We start from the raw sequence: 27,360 nt of genomic DNA on the forward strand, positions 1-27,360 counted from the left end.
TTACTTAAAACTAAAAAAGCGTAATTGGAAATGTAGTATACATGAAGCTTCAGAAAACCTCTTTGTTTTGGTGCAAATACAATGAAATCATGTAGATTTTGGAGACTTCATCACCAAATCTTTAGTTGCCAGGATTATGATGCTTTGACTTAACAGCAGAATCTTTCTGTTTGGTCTAATTCTCATACAGAACTGAAGTTGGTATCTAAGGATCCGATAACAGCTGCTTGTGAAGATCAGATTTTGGAGAAGGACCTAGTGGAAATTAATTTCAAAAAGCAAGCAGATCAAGCAGTTAATATTTTTTATCATAGTTGTTGGGTCCTTCAAAGATTTGTTAATGATGACGTCCTTTCGCTGGGGCCCTGAGAGTTTTTCTCTTATATATCCTATTTATATCTGTGTCCCCTAATTAATTTGAAATACTATTTTTTAGACCAGATTATCCAGTACTTACTGATTTGTGGCTCACCTATGGATCACCTCTTTTTACACGTTTCAAATTTGTCATCTATTCTTCTGATGTAATCAGGCAATTAATGGCTTACTAGTTTAGTTGGGGTTTTTTCCCCAAGATTTTGGGTGAATACTGTCTGTTCTCAATACATTTTTAGTATTTTTATTCCCTTTAATTTATCATCTCTTCTGATACGCAGTTGGAGACAGGTCCTTTAACACATCTCCTGTTAGAAATGGTGCCAGCAGGTTGACAACCGCTGTGATTCTTCTGTAATAAAACAGACACAAAGACAGTTAATGTGGATTTTCTGCTGTAGTTTAAATACAATTTTTCTACCTCAATCATGTATTTTCCAAGTAGAGGCTCTGCCTTCCTGCCCTGGATGTGTTTGAAAATGGATTTATTACTAGTTTTAATGTGTTTAGGAAGTTGATTATGAGAACATTTCTTGGTCTTCCTTCATATTTTTGTATTGAATATGCAGAGTGAGGATTTTTTTGCACCCTCCTCCATTTTCCCTCTTTCGCCATAATTTCAACTTCTCTCACAATCTCAAAAGGAGTATCTTTTTATTTCTAATAACTTTATTTACTTTTTAATCTGCGTCAGTTTTGGAGGCAGATTGTATGCTCCAATGTGTTGATTTCTCAGTAGTTACTTTAAAACTTGTTTGGATTAATTTATTGCTGTTTTCAGCAAATTATTAGCTATTGTGCTAATAATGCTTCTCACAACAGAGAGAACCCTTGCGCGCTGATAATTTGCTATTCATTTTTCAGCCTGGAGTTCTTAAAAGGAAAATAAAAGTGTTTTTATATACTACGAAGAAATCATAAATCAGAGTTACTATTTGTAATCCTGCATATCTGTTTGTAAGTGGAGCTGGCCTTTCAAAAGCAGAAATAATCCCTCTTTTAGGAATGCTACAGAAATAAATATTAGGCATCCATAAACTGATAGTTTTTTGGAACAAATAGATAAGGACTCATGATGATGATGATGATTAACGAGTGGATGGTTCTAATTAGTCATACGCAATATTAAATTAAGTGTTGAAAGTAATTTCTGTTAATTCAGTACTTAGTAGCTAAAGAGTAATTTTAAATTCACTTTTGCCAAGACAGCATCCTTTTTTTCCAAGTCAAAGTTTTGTGTCTGCTGTTGTACACATCTGGAGTTACTTTTGTGGCTAGAGCCGGTTTAAACTAGTAAGTGAATTGTAATGGTTCATTAACTTTTTTTTCAATAATTTATATGACCAATCTTCTTGTATTTGCTTGACCACTGAAACTGAGCAACAGATTGGGATTATTTTCGCTCAGGTTCTAACTAATCCCATCTAACAGACTTCAGAAGAATGGTAAGCAATATAGAGAAATGGCGAAGAGCTGTAAGTCACAGTTCAGTTCTTCACGAAGCTACAAGTGTATTAGGAAACGTATGAATGAGTTGTTTATAAACAACGACCTTTAAAGGACTACTCAGGTTGTATTCTTTACAGAAATCTCTTCTGGAATCATTACGGAATTCCTTATGACTATTTATTTCTTAGTTTTTTGCCCATCAGAATGAAAAAGGAAAGGTGTTTTAAAGACTTCGCATACATTTTGGCCTCCATTTCAACATTTCTGGCAGAAATCATTAGCAATTATGTAAATATTACTGGCCGGAAAGGAGTCGCATCTCTTTTTGAGACAAAATTCTTCTTACCTTTGGAAGAGGCAGCTTAGCCACCTTTGAAATACTGTACGATAGACCCAGGTGGGTTTGGTTCCCCAGCATACCTGACGTGGTTTATTCGCAATCTCTCTGTGCTTCCATTTAGTGACTCTGCAATCTTGATTTCATTCAAGACTTAAATGAAGAAGATAAGCACGGTGTTCCAGTTTGAAACCTTCTTCTCCATAAACAGTCTTGGAGGCGGTGTGGGGGCAAAGCGGATTTTCTGATTCATGTGGCTTGTTCCTCCCCATAGCTCTGACCTTGTATTCTGTTTTCCTTTGCTGTAACCTTAGTACCTTGCTTATTCTCTCAAGATGTCTCTCTCTCCGATGTCAATCCAGCTGCTGCTTATACTTTCTCGAGTTTCCTCAAGTTCTTAACATCCTCTGACATCTCTTTAAAACAGTATCTGTCGTCTTGTCTCAGAAAAGTGAGGGGGAAGGAAAGGCTGGTTATTTTCACTCTGGTTTTTTTAAGATGAAGAAGAAAGTAGTATGGCAGTGTTACCATAGGAAAATGAGTCTTGTTCATTCTTCAGCATAACAAGGACATGGAAGAACTGTTTCTGATGAAATTTGCAGGGTAGAGTAGTTCTCGGTTGTTTTCTAACAACCAGACTCAGGTCCTATACTTCCAAGATGTAAGAATTTGTTTTTCCAAAACCGAACAAGCACTTTCCCCGCAACACAAACTAGCCTGGTTCTTATATCATATTTGTTATATCGTTAAAGTTATGTCATTCCTGACCTCAGTGGAATTATCTCTGGTTTAGGTGAAGTTATATTGCATTCAACTCTCTTCACTGTGTTCAAAAAATAAAAATAAAAATTTACAAATAGGGCATCTATGGAAGGGTGAGGGTGACCTGTAGATGTTTTCTGAAGTGCCCTGAAAGCCTCTGCAAGAATGGTTACAGTTTCGCTCCCTTTATTAGTTTACCCTGCATAGTATTACGTAATTCTGCATAGCTCACTGATTATAATACATTTTGATAATGCCTGCGTGCATTTCAATTATATGTTGACTTTCATTTTTTCTAGGCATACTCTGTCTATGATGAAGACATCGGCTATTGCCAGGGACAGTCTTTCCTTGCAGCTGTGCTTCTACTTCATGTGAGTTAATTGCAAAATGAAAGCTTTGATATTTGAAACCAAAGCAGCTTTAAAATCAGTAGTACTGTAACATGCTATTTGACAGATATTTACTCTTGTTTATTTGTCTGTGTTCATTTTCCTCTTGGTGCTTTTTTGGCAAATAGTGACTGTCTTTATAAATGCAGATTTCTTTTATCTAGGAGAAATACATTAAATTGTCAAGTATTTCTGTGTCAAAACCTGAAACTGATTGGATACATATTCATATTTTCTTTTGATTTAGTTGTCACGTAGGTGAACTCCCTTTGTGTATATGGGGAATTTCACTTGGGGAGACGTTTTCAGAGTAGCTAACCAGAACAAGCAGTCTCATCAATTTTCAGTGCGACTTTTTCTCCTAGGGACATTTTTTAATATCTTTTGAGTGAAAGCTGAATTTTAACCTTGGTATTTTAGCCTGTAACCAAAAACTGTACAAACTTTGATCTGTTGCTTCCTGTATATACACGTGTGTGTATGTATATATATAGAGAGAGATAAATACACAATTTTTATATTTGCAAGATGTGTCAGTGGAAAAGCAGCAGATTCAAGCAGTATGGATATTGTAAAGAATATCTGAATAAACCACCCAGAACCCCAACAACAACTCTTACTCAGGCTCTTGCCTGCTTTTTCTGTCAGGCTTTAATTAATAAATTATTAATCATGGTTGAGATACATTTCAGATTGTGGGTTTGTGTCGGCTGTTTTTGGTATATAAGTTGAACATGCACTTCCTAAGGCATCTGGAACTCAGATTCAGATTAAGTTGTAATTCCTAGTGAGATCTATGACTCCTTGAAGACTTAAGGAGCATGATACAGAGTGACAGCGTTACAGAGAAGCTTTAGAGTCTTTAAGGATAAACCTGAAATTAGTCACATTATTGCAATCCCACATATACTGCAAATTAGCTTATCTAACAGTTATTTTGCAATTAACTTTTTACCCAAAGAAGGATTTTAAAGTTCCACTGGAAGAATAAGCCATTTTCAATACCGGAGTTGTTTAGAAATGAGTGGGTGTCCCATTCTTAACGTTTGACTAATACTTCAGCTCCTCTCGCTTAGTTGGGTGCCGTCATTACTGTAGAGAATCACCTCTGTTTCTAGTGTTTCTAGAGTTAGAAGAAATTGCCCTGTACACAGGGAATACTAAATGGCAATTACACTTGTTTTAATGTGCCCTTTATAACATTTGCTTTCATAATAGGATATTAAACTGAAATAATCAGAGAAAGGGGGGAAGGGAAGCAGTCTCAATGAGCTCATGTAAGTGGGGAGCTTCCCAGGATGTCCTCAAGCTCTTGTTTTTCTCAAATTCTCCAACCAATCCGTACGCTGTGAATGCTTGTAAGACCCTCTCTAACTCTTCTATCTTTGCATGGATTTCTAGACCCCTTCCTTTCCCTTTCTTCTGGGACAGGATATCCTTTCTCTTCAGTGTAGATATGTTTCAGGGATGGTTGGGTAGCCTGAACCTCCGTCCTGGCTTTTTGTGATTTTGCTGCTTTGATGAAATTCCCATCAAAGGTGAGCAGGTAACTTCTAATCACAGGGGGACAGTGTTGCCAACTCTAATCGTTTTACTCCAAGTCTCACAGTATTTGCCTTTTTTTTTCTTGCTGTCTACCTCTTGGAGTCATTGCTATGTGAAAAACTAAAATTTCATTCAAAAAAATGGTAAATTTCGGGCTTTTGTGATTCCAAAGAAAAGATAACGAGAGGCAAACATCTAAATGCTAAAAATCAGAATGGAAATGCCAAAACCAAGTTTTGCTTAAAATAAAAAAAAAAAAGAAATAAAAACTTGATTTATGATTTTGAATTCTTGGGGTTGGTAATATTGGAGAACCTCCATCCACTGAGAGCGAGGACTCGGTGGCCTCTGCCTGTGAACGACTTTGGCCTAGTACTTCCCTCTCTTCCCGCTCCCTCTCCCTGTCTCGGGGGAGGAATGATTGTCAATGCACGCGTGTCTGATTGAGCATGCAAGGTAGGTGTGCTTGTGCATGAGCATCTGTCATTTTATTAGAAATAATTGTTACCTTACCAAAAAAAAAGACATTTGCATTCATCATCTTATAGAGCAGATTCAAGCCTTTTGGTCAGGATAAAACTATTTCTTCCCTTTACTTTGCAGTTTTTATCCGCTGCCAGTGGGGATCATTCCATCCAGATAAAATTGTGATAAAGAGCTTTGAGATTCCTGAGAGCTTGTCCTAGGTGACTCTAGCGGGGACGGGTAGCTAGCAGCTGATCTGGCAGTTCTTTATGCTAACTGGTTACTTTCATATGTGCTGTCTGAAAATGAAAACGAAAGTGTCTGCCCGTGGCCCTGGAGACAGGCCATAATCATAGGCTGAACCATAAAAGATGAAACCCTGGAGGTAAATATCAAGAGACTAAAATTCTCTTTGAAGAAAATACTGAGCTTTTATCTATTGCTGATATTTGATAAGGGGTTGGCAAGAGGCTGAATGAGTGAGTATACTAAAAGGTCAAGAGCTGTCATTCTTGATGCTCTATAATTGTTTCCATTTGTTACAATCTGGTGCCTGCAAAAGAAAGGTTGTTTTTAAATGTGATGGGAAACCTGTTTTGGGGTCTGCAGTGACTCTGCTTGTGCCTATCTTATTATCATGTTACCTGAAGGCATGGGGGTAGTGGGGGAAATGTCTTATTGGTGGAGGTTTCATGACACAGGGCTTCCCACAAATTCGACGTTCAGTGGGCTCAAGCCAACAAATGTAACTTTAGAGTGGCTCACACAGCTTGTCCTCTAGTACCGCCTTCTAAAACTCTGTTGGTTAAGAAATTTTGGTCAAAACAAACTAGAGATCATGGAGATAGGGCTTCTGAAAAAGTCACGATGTTAATAGATGGGATCAGCCCTCCTGAGCTCACGAGTAGGTTCTGAAGGCAAAATTTCTTAGTTCCTTATTCAGCGTGAGAAACCTGACTTCAGAGAGTTTGATGTCCTGGGGTTTGGATGGAAGTAGATAAGCATTTTCTCACTAAGGCTTGGTTATACCCTAGTTCTCCTGAACTTTTCCCTTTTAACCAAGTCTCTCTCAGTACAAATCACTGTCATGAGCTGTTATCCTTTTCTTTCTTTCTGCTTTTTTTTTTTTTTTTAAATTGTTGTTCCGTAGCTGAGAGTTGTGTACTGGTTGTTCTCATATCTATTTGGCAGAAAGAATACTGATGACAGTTGTGCTGCTGTAGGGACGTATACTTACATGAACCTATGATGTGATCCCACCTTTTCTTCAAAGAAGGTCTTACAGAGCCAAATCGAGGTGCTCATCGAGGAGAATAGTCCCCTTAGGATTTTAGTTGCTTAATTCTACGTTCAGAGTGCTTTGCTGAAAATTTTAATATATCCCTGGCTCTGAATTCATCATGCGTAAGGTATTTAAATGTGTGTATTTGTGTAACGCCTCAGCTCAGTTTTTAAAATTATGTTTGTGTATTTTTCCAAACAGATGCCGGAGGAGCAGGCATTCTGTGTATTTGTGAAAATAATGTATGACTATGGCTTGAGGGACCTCTACAGAAATAACTTTGAAGATCTCCATTGCAAATTTTTCCAGCTGGAGAAGTTAATGCAGGTGAGGCCAGGGTAACAAATTCTTCTACTTTCATAAAATGAAATACTGGCATGAAGAAGAGATTAATGCTTTGCTCCCATAAGCCACTGGACAGTAAAAACCCTCTCCTTTTAGAGGCGGGGTAGAACCAAAGCAGGGAAGTTTTAATACCTGGATCTAAACATCGTGAGTCATATTTATTTCTAATTTCTTTTGTCTTTCATATACCAATCTTGCTGCTAATCATTGTATCCAAGCAAAGTAGGTATCTGGTTTTTTTCCTCTTTCTGTTTCCTTACTCTCTCTCTTCCCTGTTTGGTGATGTTGCTTAGAGAGAATGTCTCTGGTCTATTAAGGCCAGAGTATCTTTTGGACTGCCACCACCAGTGTCCTACTTTCTATGAATTATGTTGATGGGTAAGAGGTCAGGCAAATCAGGACATGCTGATGCTTATGAAATACAAATCAAGTGTAGGTCGTTTTGTAGATTTTACTGTGTTTTCAATACGTTGCTGCTTTTTCAGATGGAATTATTTCGTAGTCAGAGCAATTTGACATAAACGGCTGCAAGTTTTACACATTGTTGTTCTGACTAATAAGGAGTTACTAACAGTCCATTAAGCTTTAACCTGTGTTTCTGTTAGCACAGTGAAAGCTAATTGCTGGAGTCAGTTACCACAGATGACCATATATACCTCTGTGAGATATTTTGAAATGAAACAAACCAGATGACAGTTAATTTAATGATCTTTTTTTTCAGATGTCAAATTGTGCACATTTCCTACTTGATGGACTAGAATTGCATGCTAATTAATTTGATACTTAACTTCGGCATATGGTCTTCTCAATATTTACATATGTTAACAAAGATTTTTACTTTATTAACTGAATATGAATAAATCATCAGTGCACAGTAGGATTATCAGTGCTAATTTTATGTTGCTTATATATGCTCCTAGTTAGAGACATTGTCTGACGGACTTGTGTGTTTTGTTGCTTTCAATCTCTGCAAGGTGAACTCCTAGTTCTAGTATCCTTTGGTTTTTTAGCAGAAGCATTTCTAGAAAGACACAGAGAAGGAATAGCTTAAAAATATACGCTGCGCATGACATAGATTTCACAACCACTCTGTCTTTCCGCTGTTGAAGATTTGGTAATTTCTCAGTATAATCTCAGTACATTCTCTGATACCATGATAGAATCCATAGTGGATATCTTACTAAATGCTGTAACCATGGGCACTGAAATTTATGAAGAAACACATTTCCATTGCTCAAAAGAAGCCAGGATTTCACTTTGTTGTGTTTTTCAGCGTTTAGCAACCTGGTATTTACTGGCAGTGTAGATGTTGAACTTGGATCAATAAGTAATACTGAAGCATTTCTTTTTTTCCTTTACTCTAGGAGCAGTTACCCGACTTGCACAGCCATTTCTCAGACCTCAATTTGGAGGCTCATATGTATGCATCCCAGTGGTTCCTCACTCTTTTTACTGCCAAGTTTCCACTCTGCATGGTCTTCCACATCATTGACTTACTACTTTGTGAGGTAAAAAAACCTTGACTCAGAAAGCCCTTCCTCCACCCCACAAATGTTTCTTTTTTTTCCTTTGTTTCATTTTGTTGGAGTTGTTTACTGTTTGATTTCCAAATGCGTGTAACTACATTCTGTAGAAACCATGGTTATATTGAGGAGGAGATGTTCAGTGAAATGCCAGTTTGGTTTTAAAATTAGAATTGTGGATTGCCTCATTCATTGCTAAGGGATCATAATTAAGAATATCTGATGCACACATCTGTCCTTCATTTAGTTTGTTAAATAATGTACTCAAAGTTAGGAATTCTCGTTTCTTGAAGATGCCTAGTAGGAAAAGCTTATCAGGCTTTTAGTGGGAAAGCTCTCCAGGTTGTCTGCTTTGGAGTGCCCAAAGACAGTAAGGGTATTGCACGTTGCTTTAATGGTCAGATATTAAACAAACAGCGAGAGCCGCCAAACAGCACGATTGAATGAAGCTCGTTCCTTTTGGGTTTTACCCTTCTGTTCCAACTAAGGAGCGCGTTATTCCAGATACAAAATGGTATGTTCCTGTATAGAACCAGATAGAATAGATTGATTGTCTGGAATCTTTATTTTGGTAAAATACTAGTACTTCCTTCGGTCCCTGGGAAGTCAGGGCATCCCTGGAATTAAACCTGTTTTTGAACCTGCCACTTATTTCCTCTCTGATTTAAATGGGTCACAAACATAAAAAAATATAAATAAAGAAAAGAATTGAGAATTTTAAATGCAAAGGGTTTCCTGAGTATGAAACACTGTTGACTCTAGTTCATTCGGTTAATTTTTATTGTGAAGTATTATACTTGCAAATTTTCAGGCTCGCTGCACATGCCTTGATAGCATTCACTATTAAACAAATACTGTCCACCACTCGTAACTCAATGGTTTTTTCCTTAAGAGTATTGCTGCTTCTGCATATTGGTGCTTAGTTATTAAAAAGAAGTAGGTTAATACCACCAGGTATGCGAGTGAGGTTGTAATGGTGAAGTGGTTTCACATTTCCGTATAAATATCTGAGCTCTATTTCTTTCACAATGTCTTGAGTATTTTAAGTAAGCAAATAGAAAAAGCAGAAAGGTTGTCAGTTTTTCTGCTCTTTGTCCTCTTCTTTGCAGAGATGGTTGTGCAGTAGATGAACACAATCCCTTGATCACTTCTGAATTGTTAGTGAGTTAATTTTCAGAATGAGCTTCTGGTGTGGATTTGATCATTCTTTGTCAGTTCAGTTGATTACTTTATTCTGATCTTGATGTACAGCTGCTCTCAGAAATAACCGTTTTAAGAGATCGTTTGTCAAGAAGTACAGAACATCATTTCATAGTGGTGATTATTGTGATAGCAGCATAGTTACATCCTGTTTGAAGCTCCTGCGCTTTTTATTATATTAAGCTTGATGAAAAAATATGCTGAAGAAGTCTTTTTGTCACAGTCAATATAGATTTAATATTTAGAATGAAAAAAGAAACAACTCTTTAAACATTTGCATTCATCTCATATCTGGCAGTGTTTATCTCAGCATGTCTGAAGGAATTACACTGGGAAAGAAGGTGAAAGAATCCAAGGAGAAAGTGAGAGAGTGCAACACTAGAGTCTGCTACAGGGGAACTTGGTAGCATTTGTGGCGGCTAATCACATAAAGCTAAAGGACCCTTTTTTACAACAGCTAAAAATAAACCAGAAATGGTAAGAAAATTGATTTCAAGTGAGAAGAATACATACAGACATCTTGAGAAACAGTGGGGCAGTGTGTAGGACAACACACTGAGGCAAAAGTGTAGACTATCAGAAGACTGCTCCTAAGATTCATGAGTCAACCAGTCTGAAGTGACAGGCACTTCTGAGAATTTGCGGGAGGAGCGTAGATTAAAATGATATTAAAATAAAAATCTAGTTGGCCCTCATCATAGAAGGAAAATAAACGCTGAAGGCACATGGCCATAGACAGAATAAGAAAGAAACCGTTCCTTAGTGAAGGACTGGAATCATCTTGTGAAGCTGTCTGTCCACTCAGCCTCCAGAAGGCGTGACGGAGCAGTCAAAAAATAATTTTTTGTTTGCATTAAATTGTTCTTTATCTCTGAACAAACAGCATGTGTGTAATTCCAGCAACTGGAAGGAGAAAAAACAGTTGCAGCTGCTAACAGTGGAACATATTCTTCTGCAAAAAGAAATCCTAAAAAAATCAAAAAGCCTTTGAAGTGAACAGTCCTGTGTTTTTAAAAACAAGCTTCCAGCCTTCTCATTAATTTGTCACAGATACAGATGAATTCTAAATAGCCGTCAACTTCCTTCCTGACTGTGCTTTCTCCACATCCCTGTCCTGTCTGTCGTTGACAAAATGTTTACATCCTATGCAACTCTTTTATGAAAGAAAAATATTAGGGGTAGAAAAACAGTTAAAACCATTGCTGAATGGGTGCCGCCAACTAGTCGTTGCAAGGGAGCTTCTCTGGTCCCCATGGAAATATTTGAATTATGGATGAACAATTTGTGTCAACCAAGTATTTTTGGAGGGGATTTGTCTTTCTAGTTCTTGACTGTGGCTGGAAGAGTGAAATTGGTCCTTGTAGATATTCTTTAACCCAGAGAGGAAAAATACCTGTTGGAAACGCTGTCGTTCCGCAGCTAGGCAGGGAGGCACGTTTCCTTCCCTTGCGTGCACGGTGGAACGCTAGCACTCAGGTTGGGGAGTGGACCTCCTGGGCAGGAGCATATCCAGGGATATGGAGTCGTATGAAAAATTAGTTAAATTTATAGCGGGAATGACGTTTTATTGAGACATTTTAAAAATCCCATCAAAGCGTGTGCCATTACAGCTGAGGTCTTTTCATCATTCTCACATTAAACATGACTTGGTAGAAAGAACAATTCTGTTTAAATTTATACGAATTTGGGACTTGCCCACAGCCTCTGTGTGACTGAGTTCTTTTATCCTGTTGTCTTCCTCTGACCTTTTTTATTTTTAAGCTGTCTCCAGGCTGTTGAGGATGTGATTCAATGCCCAAATTACCCAAATTTCCAGTGGCTTTAGAATATTGCCTCAATAACTGTAGGAGAGAATCTGTCACCCATCCTCACCTAGAAATGAAATGTTTTTGAATTCTTCGTATTTCCTATGACAGAAGCTTGAAGAAAATTTTGGGCTTGCAGGCAGGTACTCCGCAGTGCCGTGGTACATATTATAAGGCTAAGTACTTTGCCTGCCTGTAATAAAAACACAAACCTCTTGGTCCAGTTGAAAATTTTCGTATGATTACAGCAAACTGCGTGTTTTTGAGTCCGGCTACGTGGATATATTTTAACATGTCAGCATCAGCTAAAGATCTTTCTACAGCGGTCCTTTTAGCTGCCTGTTTCAACTGCTTCATTTGTCTCCTTTTGCTATTTCTGTTTGCATTGAAGAAGAACTTTGTTGATGAAATTCAGAGTTGTATTTGGACTTGTCAGTCTTATCTATCAATATGACATTATGTTATTGAACACTTTGTGAGCCTGTTCTGTTTTGCTGTCTCTTTTTGTTCTATTTTAAATTATTTATTTAAAGTCATGCTCAGAAATAGCGACTCATCTAGGTAAAGCGCCTGTCACTTATATAGAGCTGTCCCCAGTGCAACAACTGCATCTGGGTTATGCTATAGAATATCAGAGTTGACATTTCACTTCATTTTGCATTTTAAAATTTACAGTTTAAAATGAAAATGTGTTTTAAAAGCACTAAATAAGTGACCTTAATTAGGCATTTAGAAGAGAAAAAAGCCAAACCAGCTGGCAGACAATTTATAAGCATTTTTTAAATTGTCATGATTTTTTTCTGCTTTAAAAAGAAAGTACTTTAACCGGTTGTGATATATACAGTACTGCCAAAACTAAAGGAGGTTCAGCGCTCAGGCTGTCATTCTGTTATTAACCTAGAATTTTGAGACACTATTGGTAACCCGCGTTTTAAGTCGATCTGGCTGTTTTTGTGTGCAGTTCTTGGGGATATAAAATACCTACGGATTGTGCTTCTCTCCTTTTAAGGAGTATATAAAAAGCCCTACTACATGCTGCCTTTCCTGGGCTGGTACAGCTATTTCTGGTTTAGTGTCAGTAATTACATAGTCCTGTTACAAAAATTAATAGTTTGACTACTAAGCTGCTGTTCTGTGATCAAGGCTGAATGGAAAGGGATGCAACTGATTATCTATGGATTTTGAATATGAAATAATTTACTGTTTTCTAATGTAGCTAATAACAAAGAAGCAAAACTACCTTTCACAGGACCACACAGCAGCACAGTGGAAGAAGTGGGAATTGAAAGCTAGATACTGTCATTCCTTGGCCTTTATTTATCAACTCTTGTTTTCGGAACTTTGTGTAAAAGTGACTTTTATAATCAGTTTTGAGAAACTATCCATGATAATGAAGACTGATGGGTGTTTTTAAAAATCTTTTAAGATGTGAGTGACTTGGTGCTGGTAAATGAGCACCTAGTGATAGTAAAAATGTGGCACCACGTCGTGTAGATGTGGTTCCTGGGAGCCCTGCTTCATAATGAAATAATGAAAATCTTAGAAGAATTATAACTATTGGCACTGCAGATTTGATTTCTGTCTTATGCTTGTCTTGCCAAAGATGGATGTGCCAGGAAAAACTACGCCGTATGGTGTCACTCAGACGATAAGACCAGTCGTCTCTGCGTGTTAGTACTAACTGAGTAGTAGATACCATAATAGCCTGCTATTTTTTATCTGTCACTGTCAGATACTTCTGTGATGCCTTCAGCAGAGTTGAGAAAGAACAGATTAACATTTTAATTTATTAAACTTCCTCAGGAATTGAGTCAGGAACAAGCCCACTTCCTCTGTAAACCTACACTCAGATGAGATGTGAATTAAATGAAATATTGTGTACAGTGATTTACCTTTGCTAGATCTATAGGGGAAGAAAAATTGAACTGTTCAGCATTACCTGTTGTTGACACATTGTTTGCATTTGTTAACCCTTCCAGCTAAGAATATTTTAAGAAATCTTACAAAACAGCAGACTGGGCTTGCTAGAAATAAGATTTCTTTCAGTAACAGCATATTGAAAGCTAGGCTGAAATTCTAAGTAGGTGTAGATCTGTGCTGAAACTGCCTGCGTTATTTCAGTACTATTAAAAAAAGTAAAGTCAATGTCATACACAAGAGCTGGAAAAGGCTGGGGTGTGTGTGTTTGTTTTCCTTCTTATGAATACAGGCGATTAGACTTCGGCATTTAGACTGTGTCTTTCCTCCGGTCCGTTGCTCTTTGCGTTGTGCCTGCTAGAGAGCTAAGTCTCTTTCTGAAGGCTTTATCAGCCACTGCTGTTCCGTGCACAGAGACTGGAAAGGATTTCTTTCCGAGACTGCTAGCTTTTAATTAACTTAAGAAGAAAGAGTATAGGTTCCATCTCCAGATGGAAGACTAGAAGTTGAACGTACACGTCCAATGGAAATGCTGGTTTGCTACATTCAAGCATCTGTTGACATGTCAGCCACTATAATCTTTTTTTGTTGCAAAAACGTGAGGTCTGCAATGGAGTTAGCTCAGGTTTTCTGGCCCTGGATGTTTTGCTTTTATGTATTTAGATGGGTTATTTAAATCCGTGCTAAAAGTAATTTTAGCTTAATTTATCTGATGACTACAGCTGTGTTCTACTGTGGGTTTTTTAGTACTAGAACAGAAATTAAAGTAAAAAGAAAGGAAAAAGGAAGTAGTATTTGTTTGTGTGTTCGATGGATGAGGAACTTTTTAAAGTTTTTGTATATGTGTGTTTAAAATATTCAGATTATAACGATAAAGAATTTTAAGTTATTTTCAAAATGAAAGTCGTAAAAAGCATTAGGTGTTTGGATATGAAATTTCAATCAACAGCAGAAATATTGGAAGTATGTAATACAGTGTTCTGTATTGCCACAGGCACAGGGGAACTCAAAACATTCTGTTCGCTTCTAAAGCTACACAGAATTTGCAAGAATTCAAGTTTGGACTGAGGACAAGAGTATTTTAATAGAGTACATCTAAGAGGTTCTTGGAGAGCCACAGGGTTTAACATAACCCTTTACACTATGTTGTCCAGCTGTTCCTTTGAGCATCCATAATTTATGTATCTTCCATTCATAGCTGCAGCTTGTTTATCCCAAAAATAACAAGGCTGGCGATAAATACTCAGCATGAGCAAAGAAAAAAACAGTCTCGCAACAGTCTGCAATTCAAAATAAAGTATGTGAACAGAAGGTACCTTTTTGGTGATGTTGATAAATGTTGTGGTCCTAAAATGTTGAGGCTGCTTCTTTTTCAGAAAGTGTTCTAAGATACAGGTGAAAAGTTACCGAAGATGAGGGACCTCTCTGAATGACCTAGTTTGGGCCTTAGAGGGAAGAGACGTCTAATGCCCTGTCACAGTATGTCTCTGAATTACTTTCCCCATTGCGACTGAATTATTTTAGCCACTTACTAGTTGATGTTCACTTGGTTGATTTTTCTAGGAATACAGTAAATTTCCATAATGCTTACTTAACACCAGTGCCATCTGCTGTATTTGAATAGCAGCATATTCTAAGCAGTCTTGGCAGTCCTCAAAAACGCTTCAGAAATAACTGAAGTATCACAAATGGGAGAGTGATATTCCATGAACAAATCCAGGAAGCTAAGCTAATTTGGGGACCGTTTTTAAAAAAGAGGGTGGCGCAGTCTGCCTCCGCCAAAACACCTCCCATTACTTCATGCTTGGAATCTGAGGCTGTACTGAATTTCCTAAGTACGTAAAATCAAAACGTGATCTTTGCATCCGAGTGATTGTTGGGAAGGGAAAATGAATGTGAAGGTGTAGAAAGGCAAGGGCCAGGACTGTGTTGTGGCAGAGAAAGGGAGAAGATGAAGAAGGAACACTGGGAAGGAGCTCAGATTGGAGTGCAGGGGAGCGGGTCACTGATTCGACATGGGCATGCATTTTTATTTGTGTTACGTGACCACGCGTAGAGGGGGAAGGAGATACGGCTCTCTGTCAGGAGATGTTCTGAACCCCTCACCTTGTCCCCTTCAAGAAGATTGGGGTCTGGAAGATTACTGCTTCTCTGAGCTTTCCTAACAGCCATTCCCTGTTTCCATATGAGAGCTGGAGGACCTGTCTTATCTACAGAGATACGAGGCCTCTTTTTCTGTCCTCCTTGTATGTATGTGGTAAGGCCCTTCACGCCTAGTGGGGATTCAGGCTCCCTTCTTTGTCCTCGTGTTAATCAGGTTTGGAAAGAGGGAAAGGAATGTCTAAAAACCCTGCAATTTAAACCTCTGAAAACCAGAAAATGTTAGTGTATGGCTTGGTCAAGCAAATGGAGAAAGCATGCTGACAGCCCATGACCAGCTGCCTGTGAATTAGGAACATGCCACTGCGGAAATACCAGATGTCAGGGAGCAATTTGATACATGGAAATGACTTAAAATTCTGTGGCTCTGATTTCTATTCTTTGAAAACAGTCACAGAAGCTGGAGAGAAAAAAGTGCTAATCTCATAGCACTCTTTACCTTCATTCAGCCATAGCAATATCTCAGCAGCAAATTACGTGAAAATCACCCAAAACATGTAAATATTCACTAGCACTCCTAAATCCCATTCATTTCTGTTGAAAGCAACCAACCAAACAAAATTTCATGCGAATTAATACTGATACAGGTTCATGGTTGCCTGGTGGTATTTATTGTGTGCCTTTTCATGCTGCAAAATACAGAAAAGTGGCACAATAAATACTGAATCCCATGGTGTCGTTTTTACCATCTGCCTGATACCTGTTTATCTAATAATTCAGTCAACTGGTTTTAATTGGGTTTGTGTATTATTTGCAGCATCGTAGCATCGGGATGGAGATTTCTGTATTTTCTTTTCTTCTTTCTTGTGCTGTAGTATCTCCTGTTGCGAGTTACTGTCATAGGCCATGTGTATGGAGTCACTGGGGGAAGCCCAGACTAAGAAGTCGCCTATGCCTCATACGTTAGCCGTAAGATCGCTATGCAATTTGTTTTTTCTTTTTTTTCTCTCTAATACAACTGATCAGTAAGAAGGCTGTATCTGTTGCTTATACAAAGCTTGCTATTTTATGTTGTGCCTTACCTCAATGAGGGTTAACCTTTCTTTTCCTTAGTTGTCTTGTCCTTGAACTAGAATAAATGTACAAGCTATACAAACTCTTATCTGAGTAAAAGCTGTTAATTAACATGCATATCCCTGCAGAGCGTGCTCCAGGTCTGCATTACTTACAAAGAGAAATCTGAGCTTCAGACCATATATTCATGTTGTCAGCAAAATAAATACATTTGTGACATTCCTAAAGTTTATTGTGTGCTCTCAACATATTAGAGTTGCCAAACAAATGTTTTGCTGGAAGCAATCCAAAACATAAATAGAATTTTAATTCTCCTTTAGAGTTTATAACCCCAATTACCCTCTGTACCTCCTTTGAAAGAGGTGCAACTGAACACATAATTATGAAACACTTTCGAAGTACGAAACAATGTCAAATTAACTTCAGTTGCGTAGCTAATCTCTCTTTAAAAAATGGGAAAATCAGTTATTAGAAAGCTGGAAGATATCAGCTGGTTCTCCCGATGGCATGTCATGTGAGTCTTGAGACTTCTCAGACCTTAAGGAGGTGCTCAGTTGACTTTCACGTGTACCTTCTTTACCTGGTGCTGAACTTCAGAGAGAATTGTCTCAATATCTTCACTGTTTCCTCCTACATGTCATGCATATCTAGAAGCAAAACCACAGATAAGGACACTAATATTAAATGAATTTTCCATATATTTTTGAAGAGATTAACTTCCTTTTATTTGTGAAAATGATGCAGAGGGCATTGCCCTGTAACCAGAGGAAGGTCTGGCAGGTGGTCTGGGTTGGAGAGGGAGAGATGCTAGTATTTCGTATAGCCTACCTTCTCACAAGGCTTCTGTCATTAAAAAAAAGCTTTAAAACAGGAGATAAATTCCAAAGTTGTGCCCTATGCAAATGTTCTCCAGGTGCTACCTGATCGAATTGTTTGGCCTAACTCTTCTGCCAGCTCCACGCTATGCTGTTGAGCTTTGCCAGTAGCAAGTGTTAGTTTGCTACCCCCTTAACTCCCTTTTTTCCGGTCTTTGGGTAGATTTTCTGGGTCAAATGGGGAGATAGCCCTCCTCCAGAAGGAAACCACGAGCATCCTTTCTGTCACAGAGAACTCATTGAATGCAAACTGGATCCTACAAAATCAGGTTGTTACCATTCTCTGTTTGTTCTTTGTTCCCAGTCTTCTTTTCAGGCCTTTTCGAAACTCGTCATTTTGAAAGTGCAGAGAGACTCAAAGTGAGGACTCCTCAGAGAGTTCTATCTGCAGAAGGAATCTTGGCCTCAGAGGGAGTTAAGGGCCTGTGAAAAACTCTCACCAGAAGAGAGTTAACATAATAAGATTTCCACTTATTTTAAGCCAGACTTAATTTCAGTGCACGTGTATAATTTCCAGTTGAAGCATTTCATTTTTACAGTCTCATGAGATATAGTTTCACTGTTTTGCCCATGAGAATGTTACCTACAATCTCTGTCGGAAATTATGGTCGTTTGACAAGTAAGAGTGGATGCTTCTGTGAAGGGCAATCTTAACGAGTTAAATGGTGACCTACCGGATGGTGAGTGTTTATCCCAGCGCTATCACCCCAGGTTGGTGGTTCTGCAAAACCCTGCTCTTTCTTCTTGAGTAAGCGCTGTCCTATGGAAGTCTTTGTAAAGCAGAGAACAATTGGCGTGGCAGTCAGCAGGAGCCATAAGGAGGCTGTACGGTAGCACAAACTCTAAAATTTTCCCTTTCCTGACCTTTATCTGACTATCTTGTCTGCAGAATAGTCAAGAGTTGTCTGCTTTGAGATGGGCTTATTCCTTCTCCAAAACTCCTGAGCTTAGTGAGATCTCTTAAGATGCTCCAGGCCTCTACACAAGCTTAAGAGGGTTCTTCAGTAACACTGGTTGGAAAAAAGAAGATACTGTGCGGGTGCTTAACTAGTCAGATAAGCCTCTAAGACAAGCTGTCATAGAAACTGCTGGCCTTCTGCAGGAGGCTAGTTAAAAGCTCCTTGGAGGAGGTTATCCACATGCCACATTTCTGGGATCCTTGCCTGTGGGCTTAATGTCTGCGAGCTCTGCAGCCTGCACACTCCTCCTTCGTTTACTCAGTAGCAGCAAAGCCTCTCAGGTTGAAAAACAAGAGAGTGACCACATAATTGAGAAGTGATATGACATGATGATAAGCCCCTAACCATTCCTGTGCCCTTATAACCCTTCTTGTTATCTTCACCTCGTTATCTTCACCTAGTTATCTTTATCCGTTATCTAGTGTATCTTTTTAGTTTTGACTGTTGTATATTAAAACCCACAAGTCTTTAGGTAATTGTGAACAACCTTCACGTTTGCAAATTTTTTAAACATTAAGATGAGATCTGCATGATAATAAAGCATTTCTTTCCAAATGCCTAGTTAAACATATGACCTTTGGTTTTAAAAAGTAATTATCCAAAGCTTATTTAATATGGGCTCCCTTCTCTTTCCCCCTGGGGATGATTTGTGTGTACTTTCATGTTTCCATTATAAAATTGCTGGAGGGATAGTGCTAGCAATGATTTATATGTCTGGTGCACATTGGTATTTTTGGTCCTTCTTCTAAAATAGATGGAGAACTTTAAGCTGAATCTTATAAATCAGTGTGTGGTAAATGAAGTAGGATTTTAAATAAGAGATTGTGGAAAAATGAGCTGAGCCTTCTTTTCATAATCATTAAACTTGGCTATGTCAGGGTAGTCTTGCACGCATTGGGAAAAAAGAACTCGAGTATGGAGATCGGTGGTTATACAGTGTGGTGTTAAAATGGGTGGGTAGGGCACCACATTTGGAATCTAAAGAGTCTTGCTGTAAAACCAAACACGAGTAGAAGTCTTACTGTAGATTGCCAGATGCCACCTCCAATTCACTTGGCTGTCAAGGGGTATGTCAGTCCCTCAGGTCCAGCAGGTCCAAGCTGGTCAGTGTGAAACTGCAGCAATCGATGCCTCAGGTCTAAACTACTGCCTTGGTTTGGGAGTTACCTTGCCCTTTGAGGACAGAGGAAGGTGCAGAGTGTTTGCTGTTGCCAGGAGCACAGAATCACAGAATCACTAAGGTTGGAAAAGACCTGTAAGATCATCAAGTCCAACCACCAACCCAACCCCACCATGCCCACTAAACCATGTCCTGCAGTGCCACGTCCACACATTCCTTGAACACCTCCAGTGATGGTGACTCCACCACCTCCCTGGGCAGCTTATTCCAGTGTCTCACCACTCTCTCAGGAAAGACATTTTTCCTAATATCCAGCCTGAACCTCCCCTGGCACAACTTGAGGCCATTTCCTCTTGTCCTGTCACTCGTCACTTGGGAGAAGAGACCAACACCTCACCACAACCCCCTTTCAGGTAATTGTGGAGAGCGATGAGGTCTCCCCTCAGCCTCCTCTTCTCCAGGCTGAGCAGTGGAGAGCCACTCAGGACAGCTGTATACGAAGGTTTTACGTCCTTTTGATGTTCTGATTTTAGGGTGCTTGTGGTTGAACAGGTTACCTCAAGTAACGTGAGGGAGTCTGTGAGCTGCCCCTTGCTCAGGGGGGCTGAAAAAAGAGCTGGGGATCCCCAAGGCAGGAGGAAACTTATTTCTGCCACATTTGCTATCCGTGTGAAGAGTGATCATATAAGAGGAGTACCAGGAGAGAGTTTGATTAGTTAGAATTCAGGAACAATGAGTTTCAGGCAGATCAGAAAAAAAGTATTTAGAAAAGAAATGAAAACTGGTTTGGTTTTGGTTTGGTTTTTTTTGGTAGTGCCAGAAAATACACAGGACACTAATTGCTCAGTAATCCCCCAAGAAGACATAATACTCCTACTCATAAAATAACAAAATCTGATCAACCAGTTAGTTAAAAAGAAAACACAATGTTTGCGATGGCTTGTAGTTGTGGCTCTCGTTTATAGCTTGTATGTTCATAGCAAATCCTCTCTGTTACGAAATAAAAGTTGTTAATGTCACGACTGTGTGGAATGAATTGTTGACTTCAGACTGATATTTGGAATAAAACTGAGAGTGCTATGAACTTATTTTACTGCTGTTGGTGCTCTAGTATTATCAGTGTCATGACTGAAATTCACAACCAGGCCTTTTTTCTATTAAAAAGAAGTATCAAAAGCAAAATAACTGTTGTTGTACTTGAGATACTACTTCTCCCATTTGGAAGAAGGGTTTCCTAGTAATGAAGCGAGGTTCAGTCCTGCTACAATTGTGACCTCTAGTGGAAAAAGTCAGTTTGTTATCGTAATGATTATGCATCGAATTGCAAAGTAATTCACAGCGTTTGCAATATTCATTAAGTCTAATGTCATAGCATTTCCAAGACTCATTAATGGTAAAATCCCTTCAAGGCACCATACTATCCATGTAAAAAAAATACAGTATCTTCCCAAGAACGCCTCTGAATAGTCTCTGCAGATTTTTATAAAAGCTAATTTCTGTAGAAATATGGTCTCAGGCTTTCAGGAAGATGCTTGGAAAAATACTGAATTGCAGAAGCAGAAATTTCTTGGAGAAGGTTCCCTTATAAAAAGTCCTGTTGTTATCCCATGACAATATGTATTGCAGTGACAGTAATACTTGTGTGCAAATCTGTTGAGACTTTTTTGGATAGCAGCTCTGAAAGACATTATAAGAAAAGATTTATCATGCCATTAAACAAGCAGGCCAGAAGATTTATAAAATATAATGTAGGAAAACAGTCTGAACACAAAGTACATGGTACACCAAATGAGAATTGCATATGGTGTTTTTCATATTTGGATGAACGTACAGCTATTTATAATCTTAAATAATCAAGATATGTAGGCTACAGACAGGAGAGTCTCATCCATCAGCAGAGGCGATGTGTGCGCTGCCAGCGAGGCTGTCGTCTCGCGTCCTCCAGCCTGAGCTGCCCCGGCTCGTTGTCCAGGCAGGACCCCAAGAGTAGTTTCAGTCAGGCTGCTCCAGAGGAGCCTGGTGCAGGATATGCCTTCACCTTCCCCTGGGCAAATCTCAAGGTCTTGATTGTCAGAATACAAAGATGTTGAACAAAAGCGGAGGAGTGGTGTTTCTTATTTTTGTATACAACGTCAGTGGAAACGTAGCTTTTTTCACCCCTCCGTAGCCAGTCAGTGGAGTGGGTTTTGCTTTCTTTGAATTTTAAATAATTGGACATTGTCATTGTATTATGCACTGAATGAATGTCTGTACACTTGTATTCCCAGCTTTTGCAAACCAGAAAGCAGGCTGTTTGGTACGACATCAAACTGCTTATCTATGAAACAGTTTTGATTTTTGGCTGATAACAGAAAAAAGGTGTATTTTTTACTTGGGGAGGTGTTTTATTTTGGGATTTTTACAGTATGAGCATGGAAGATTTTACATGATTAATCAAAGCTGAGCTCAGTTACTTAGCAAAAATCCTATCAACTAGAATATTTATTAAATTTTCTTGGTACCCTGCTTATTACAATATTCTGCACTGTTCGTGGAAACCAGCATTGACAGGTACTGAAATGATGGAGGGCTATCTTGTCACATCCGTAGTGCCTGACAAATTGAATGGTGAGATTCCAAAAGCTCCAAAGAGCCGTCATCTTCCCCCACTGGGAGTTTGGCAACTGCCTTGGGGCTTTAACGGTGAACTTTGAAGTGTAGCAGGGAAAAGGGAAGCATTCCCTAGAGATCTGCAGCATCTAGTTGTGATGCTATGTAGCGATAAGTAATAGAGAGGAGAGATTTGTATGCTGGGGCTGACTGAAGTCTTTTTCTTCTTATTTTCAGGGTATGAACATAATCTTCCATGTAGCCTTGGCTCTCTTAAAGGTAAGTAATTTATTAGAAGTATTTTTTTTTTTTTTTTTAAACTGTGTGGAATATTTTCTTAGCTTAATGTATTGTGTCTAAGGGAACAATAATAGTGGGACTTCTGGAGGAGGGAACGGAGGAGAAATATCATCCATTTGGATACAGATGTCTTCAAAACTGTATTTACTGTAGATCTGCTTTATTAATCATGTCATAAAGGTCCTGGAACAAGGAGTGCAGTCTAAGGATTTAAATGGCTCGTGTAATTACTATTAAGAAAACAATTCTGATGCATTTTGCAGTGTATTTATTTTGTGGCTGGTTTCTTTCGTATAAATATTCAAGAAACATGTGATTGAATATTATTTGGTATCAAATGTATTTGTGATGTCAAGAGAAGAATGGAAGTCTTCTATAATATGGGGAACTTCTACCTTTGGCTTTGACACAGAATTTGCCTAAACAAACCAACCAACCACCTGTAGGTAAGCCATTGGCCCTTTTGATGCCAGTGAGGTAGCTCCGAGTTAACTTACGTTAACCTGCACAAGTTGGCACTAGTTCAAATCCAGTCTACGTACAGGCACGTGGTATGGAATTTGAAATGCCACCTTGGAGTTCAAATGATATTCCCATCAAATAATTTTAGGCTAAAGCTCAGGTTAGACCAGCCTGTCACGCCTAACACAACCACCCCATGACATGGACACAGGCTAGTAGCATTTGACTGTTGCTAGTCCTCCAGTGTGTTTTCCCAACTCCGTATCATTTACTTAGAAAGGGCGAACAGCTACTAGTTGAGCTATTCAGTAAAGAGTAATTCTCAGAGACTCAACTTCTGCGGCGCAAAGTCCTACAGCAAAAGTGCTCCACACCAGGAAAATATAAATATACATAAATATATATATATATATGTGCTGCTGCTGTGAACAGAGCAATTGGAAATTTCAAAACACATACATTTTCACTTGAGGTAGGGTAACTTCGGTGAAGTACTGCAGTGTAGGTATGAGATAGTATGTAGCATTGTGGTAAGGAAATGTCCAAAATAACTTGTGTTTTGCACTAACACAGTTAATGTGTCAAATGGCGTTGTGACTTTCTACATGAGTATATGTATCAAATGAATTTGCTTATAAACAGGGACTTTGTTTAAGGTACTTTCCAGGGAAGTGCTCCTACGCAAATCTAAATTTGTAAAAAGGGGGGAGGGAAGTGTGTGCCCTTCTCTTCCTGTTTTGTATTTTATTTGCAACTATGGGGGCTTGTTAATTTTCTGGTTTTTAAGGCCAGTGGGGCTCAATGGAAATCTAGTAGATAATGGCACGATAGATAGTAAAGAAGTGAAAGCAACCGTCCAAGTGACAGCCAACAGGTATGCTGCCATAGTAGTAGGAACAGGTTCTAGAAAGAGGTAGAGATATCAGCTATGGGTCTTAAAACTGAAGAAGAAGAAGAAAGAAAAGGGGGAGTTCTTGCACTGAGCTGAAAATGGCTGGCAAGGTTTTCAGGGAAGGAGAATTTAGTTCAGTTCAGTTATGAAGGGTGGCTTTGAGACCATGGGTGTACACCCAGCAGTCTGTTTTCCTTAGTTTCCTGCCACTGCTGCTAGTGGGAATGGTTGAACTGAGGTTAGCAGCGGAACATCTGTTTAGAAAATCACAGAACCATTAAGGTTGGAAAAGACCTGTAAGATCATCAAGTCCAACCATAAACCCAACGCCACCATGTGATAACCTTGGAAAGGACTAAAATCCTTAATTCACGAATGTCACACTGCAAATAAGGAATTTTTAGGTGTTGAATAATTAGTCCAATTTCTTCTAACAGAAAGTGCTCAGTCTTTCCATTTTATATATATTCCACAACATGCTGCTTACCCAGTTGAACATTTCTCTTTGGCTGTTCCAGAAGAGGAAAATTCAAGAAAGTATTTTGTCAGTCTTATTATAACTATTTTCTAAGTTGAAGAGTTTTAAGAGTTGGTTGTAATTCTGCTTATAGCAGTTCTTATGTACATATTTTTATATATATATATACACACACACACACACAGTATGCTGTATCTGCCTGTTCTGGCAGTAGTACGCTCTAAGTAGTAAGGGAGGTGTTATCCTGAGAAAGTATTTCTATATTGCAGCCCAAAACAAGTACAAAGAATCTTATCTTACTTACCTGTATCTTCTAAGTCAGAAACACTCACATAAGAGCACAGTTCTGTAGTGGTACCGAGATGGAGCTGGTGATGATATACCATTGAATTAGCATATGATTTGCATTCAGCAGAAGTTGCTGTTCTGTTAGGGGAGGAAATAATTTTGTACTCTGAGACCTGAAGTAATTTTTTTCCTATTCGAATGGGTTCATAATCTCTCCTAATCATTAGAAACAAAGTGGTTTACTGTACCGGTCTTTTCAAGTTACGGAAACTGAATGTGCGTGCTGCAGAGCAACCACTTTATAAACTGCGTGTTTCTAAGGTTTGGTTTCTCTCTGATTCTGAAGCGAATGAAAACAACTCCTAAGTTTGTTCTTTGTTAAAACAGAGTGATTATTCTCTCATCCACAATCTTTTGGATTATTTTTAATTTGGACGAGGCAATCCTTCATCAGTGGAATATCGGAGTCTTTATTGTGCAAAAGCCATTTTCCTCACTTTCTTGTGAAGCGTGTGCCTCACAATCCCTCATTAAATGGCAGCAGAATAGAAGCTGTTATCTTGGACTCCCTTGTACTCAACGCAGTTTCTCACTGTTACAACCAGCTGCTACTATTCAAAGTGAACGCTTGTTAGTTGTGAGATGACAGTACTACTCTGTGACCAATTACCGAGGCATCTTGATGCAGTAACCTTTGGAAAATAAACATGTATTTAAGGCACGAGGGGAATCCTTTCCCTTTCCTTCTCCCACCTTCTGAGTATGATTGTAGCAATGAGCAGCTAGAGGATTAAAGCTCTTTAGCTGTGGAGGCCATAATTTGTAATGGGGCATGAATCTGATTTCTTAGCAAAGTAATAGTGTGGTCTTTTTTTTCTGTAGCATCCAAATGTTACGCTTTCTAATGCATGTCACTGCTTTTCGTGTGCTCCGCAGTATGCTCATCTGTCAGGCTCTCCAGCTGGTGGCACTGTTTTACAGTTTGACATGAATCATTTAGTCACGTCATGTAGAGACTGCACCTGAATTAGCATTTAGTAAGCCGAGCTGATAGAAAAATCAAACCCCTCACCTTTCATTTTCTGAGCAGCAGAAAATAGAGCAAAGCACTGGGGTGTGAAATGAGCCCCAGTGTTGAAAAAGGCAGTGTAGAAAACTGTGGTTTACGACAACTCAACAAACAACATTGATATTTTCATTTTAAAAGTCCCAATTAAGACCATTAATTGAGAATGACAGAGGAAGATGTACTCGTCTGGACGCATTCCTGTGCAAGCTGCTCTAGGTGAACCTGCTGTGGTGGGGGGGTTGGACTGGATGATCTCCAGAGCTCCCTTCCAAACCCTGTCATTCTGTGATTCCAGTGCCAGCATACTTTCTGATCCCTTTTGTCATCAACTAGTTAGTTTCTTTGTTGGAAATTGCAAAGTAAACATTAAAATCTTCAGATATGCTAAGGAAAAAAAATCAATAATAAGCTTTCTTTCATATTTTAGTATTTATCATAGAATCATTTAGGTTGCAGAAGACCTTTAAGATCATCAAGTCCAACTGTAAACCTAACCCTGCTAAGTCCACCACTAAACCATGTCCCGAAGCACCTCATCCACACGTCTTTTAAAAACGTCCAGGGATGGTGACTCCACCACCTCCCTGGGCAGCCTCTTCCAGGGTCTGACAACCCTTTTGGTGAAGAAATTTTTCCTAATAATCAGCTTAAACTTCCCCTGGCGCAAATTGCGGCCATTTCCTCTTGTCCTATCAGTTGTCACTTGGGAGAAGAGACCAACACCCACCTCACCACAACCCCCTTTCAGGTAGTTGTAGAGAGTGATAAGGTCTCCCCTCAGCCTCCTCTTCTCCAGACTGAACAACCCCAGCTCCCTCAGCCGCTCCTCATCAGACTTGTGCTCCAGACCCCTCACCAGCTCCGTCGCCCTTCTCTGGACACGCTCCAGCACCTCAATGGCCTTCTTGTAGTGAGGGGCCCAAAACTGAACACGGCATTCGAGGTGCGGCCTCACCAGTGCCGAGTACAGGGGCACGATCACCTCCCTGCTCCTGCTGGCCACACTGTTTCTGATACAGGCCAGGATGCCGTTGGCCTTCTTGGCCACCTGGGCACACTGCTGGCTCATATTCAGCCGGCTGTCAATCAACACCCCCAGGTCCTTTTCGGCCAGGCAGCTTTCCAGCCACTCGTCCCCAAGCCTGGAGCGTTGCACGGGGTTGTTGTGACCCAAGTGCAGGACCCGGCACTTGGCCCTGTTTAACCTCATCCAGTTGGTCTGGGCCCATCGATCCAGCCTGTCCAGATCCCTCTGCAGAGCCTTCCTGCCCTCGAGCAGATCAACACTCCCGCCCAACTTGGTGTCGTCTGCAAACTTACTGAGGGAGCACTCGATCCCCTCATCCAGATCATTGATAAAGACATTAAACAGAACTGGCCCCGGTACCGAGCCCTGGGGAACACCACTTGTGGCCGGCCACCAACTGGAGTTAACTCCATTCACCACGACCCTTTGGGCCCGGCCATCCAGCCAGTTTTTTACCCAGTGAAGAGTGCGCCCGTCCAAGCCATGAGCAGCCAGTTTCTCCAGGAGAATGCTGTGGGAAACGGTGTGAAAGGCTTTACTAAAGTCTAGGTAGACTATATCCACAGCCTTTCCCCTGTCCACTAAGCGGGTCACTTCGTCGTAGAAGGAGATCAGGTTAGTCAGGCAGGACCTGCCTTCCATAAACCCATGCTGACTGGGCCTGATCGCATGGTTGTCCCGTACGTGCCACGTGATGGCACTCAGCGTGATCTGCTCCATAATCTTCCCT

General features: G+C 39.6%; 1 protein-coding gene across 3 annotated transcripts in view; it reads left to right on the plus strand.

Moving 5' to 3' along the window:
* RABGAP1L (RAB GTPase activating protein 1 like) overlaps positions 1-27,360 on the plus strand; it is a 261,343-nt gene that overhangs the window by 145,478 nt on the left and 88,505 nt on the right. For all 3 annotated transcript variants that reach the window (XM_059822057.1, XM_059822058.1, XM_059822059.1), the window contains exons 16-19: positions 3,223-3,297; positions 6,809-6,934; positions 8,317-8,460; positions 22,352-22,393. In XM_059822057.1, coding sequence (XP_059678040.1) covers positions 3,223-3,297; positions 6,809-6,934; positions 8,317-8,460; positions 22,352-22,393 — 387 coding nt within the window. The remainder of the gene's footprint in view (positions 1-3,222; positions 3,298-6,808; positions 6,935-8,316; positions 8,461-22,351; positions 22,394-27,360) is intronic.

This window comes from Gavia stellata, chromosome 10 (assembly GCF_030936135.1).
Source record: "Gavia stellata isolate bGavSte3 chromosome 10, bGavSte3.hap2, whole genome shotgun sequence".
Lineage (NCBI taxonomy): Eukaryota > Metazoa > Chordata > Aves > Gaviiformes > Gaviidae > Gavia > Gavia stellata.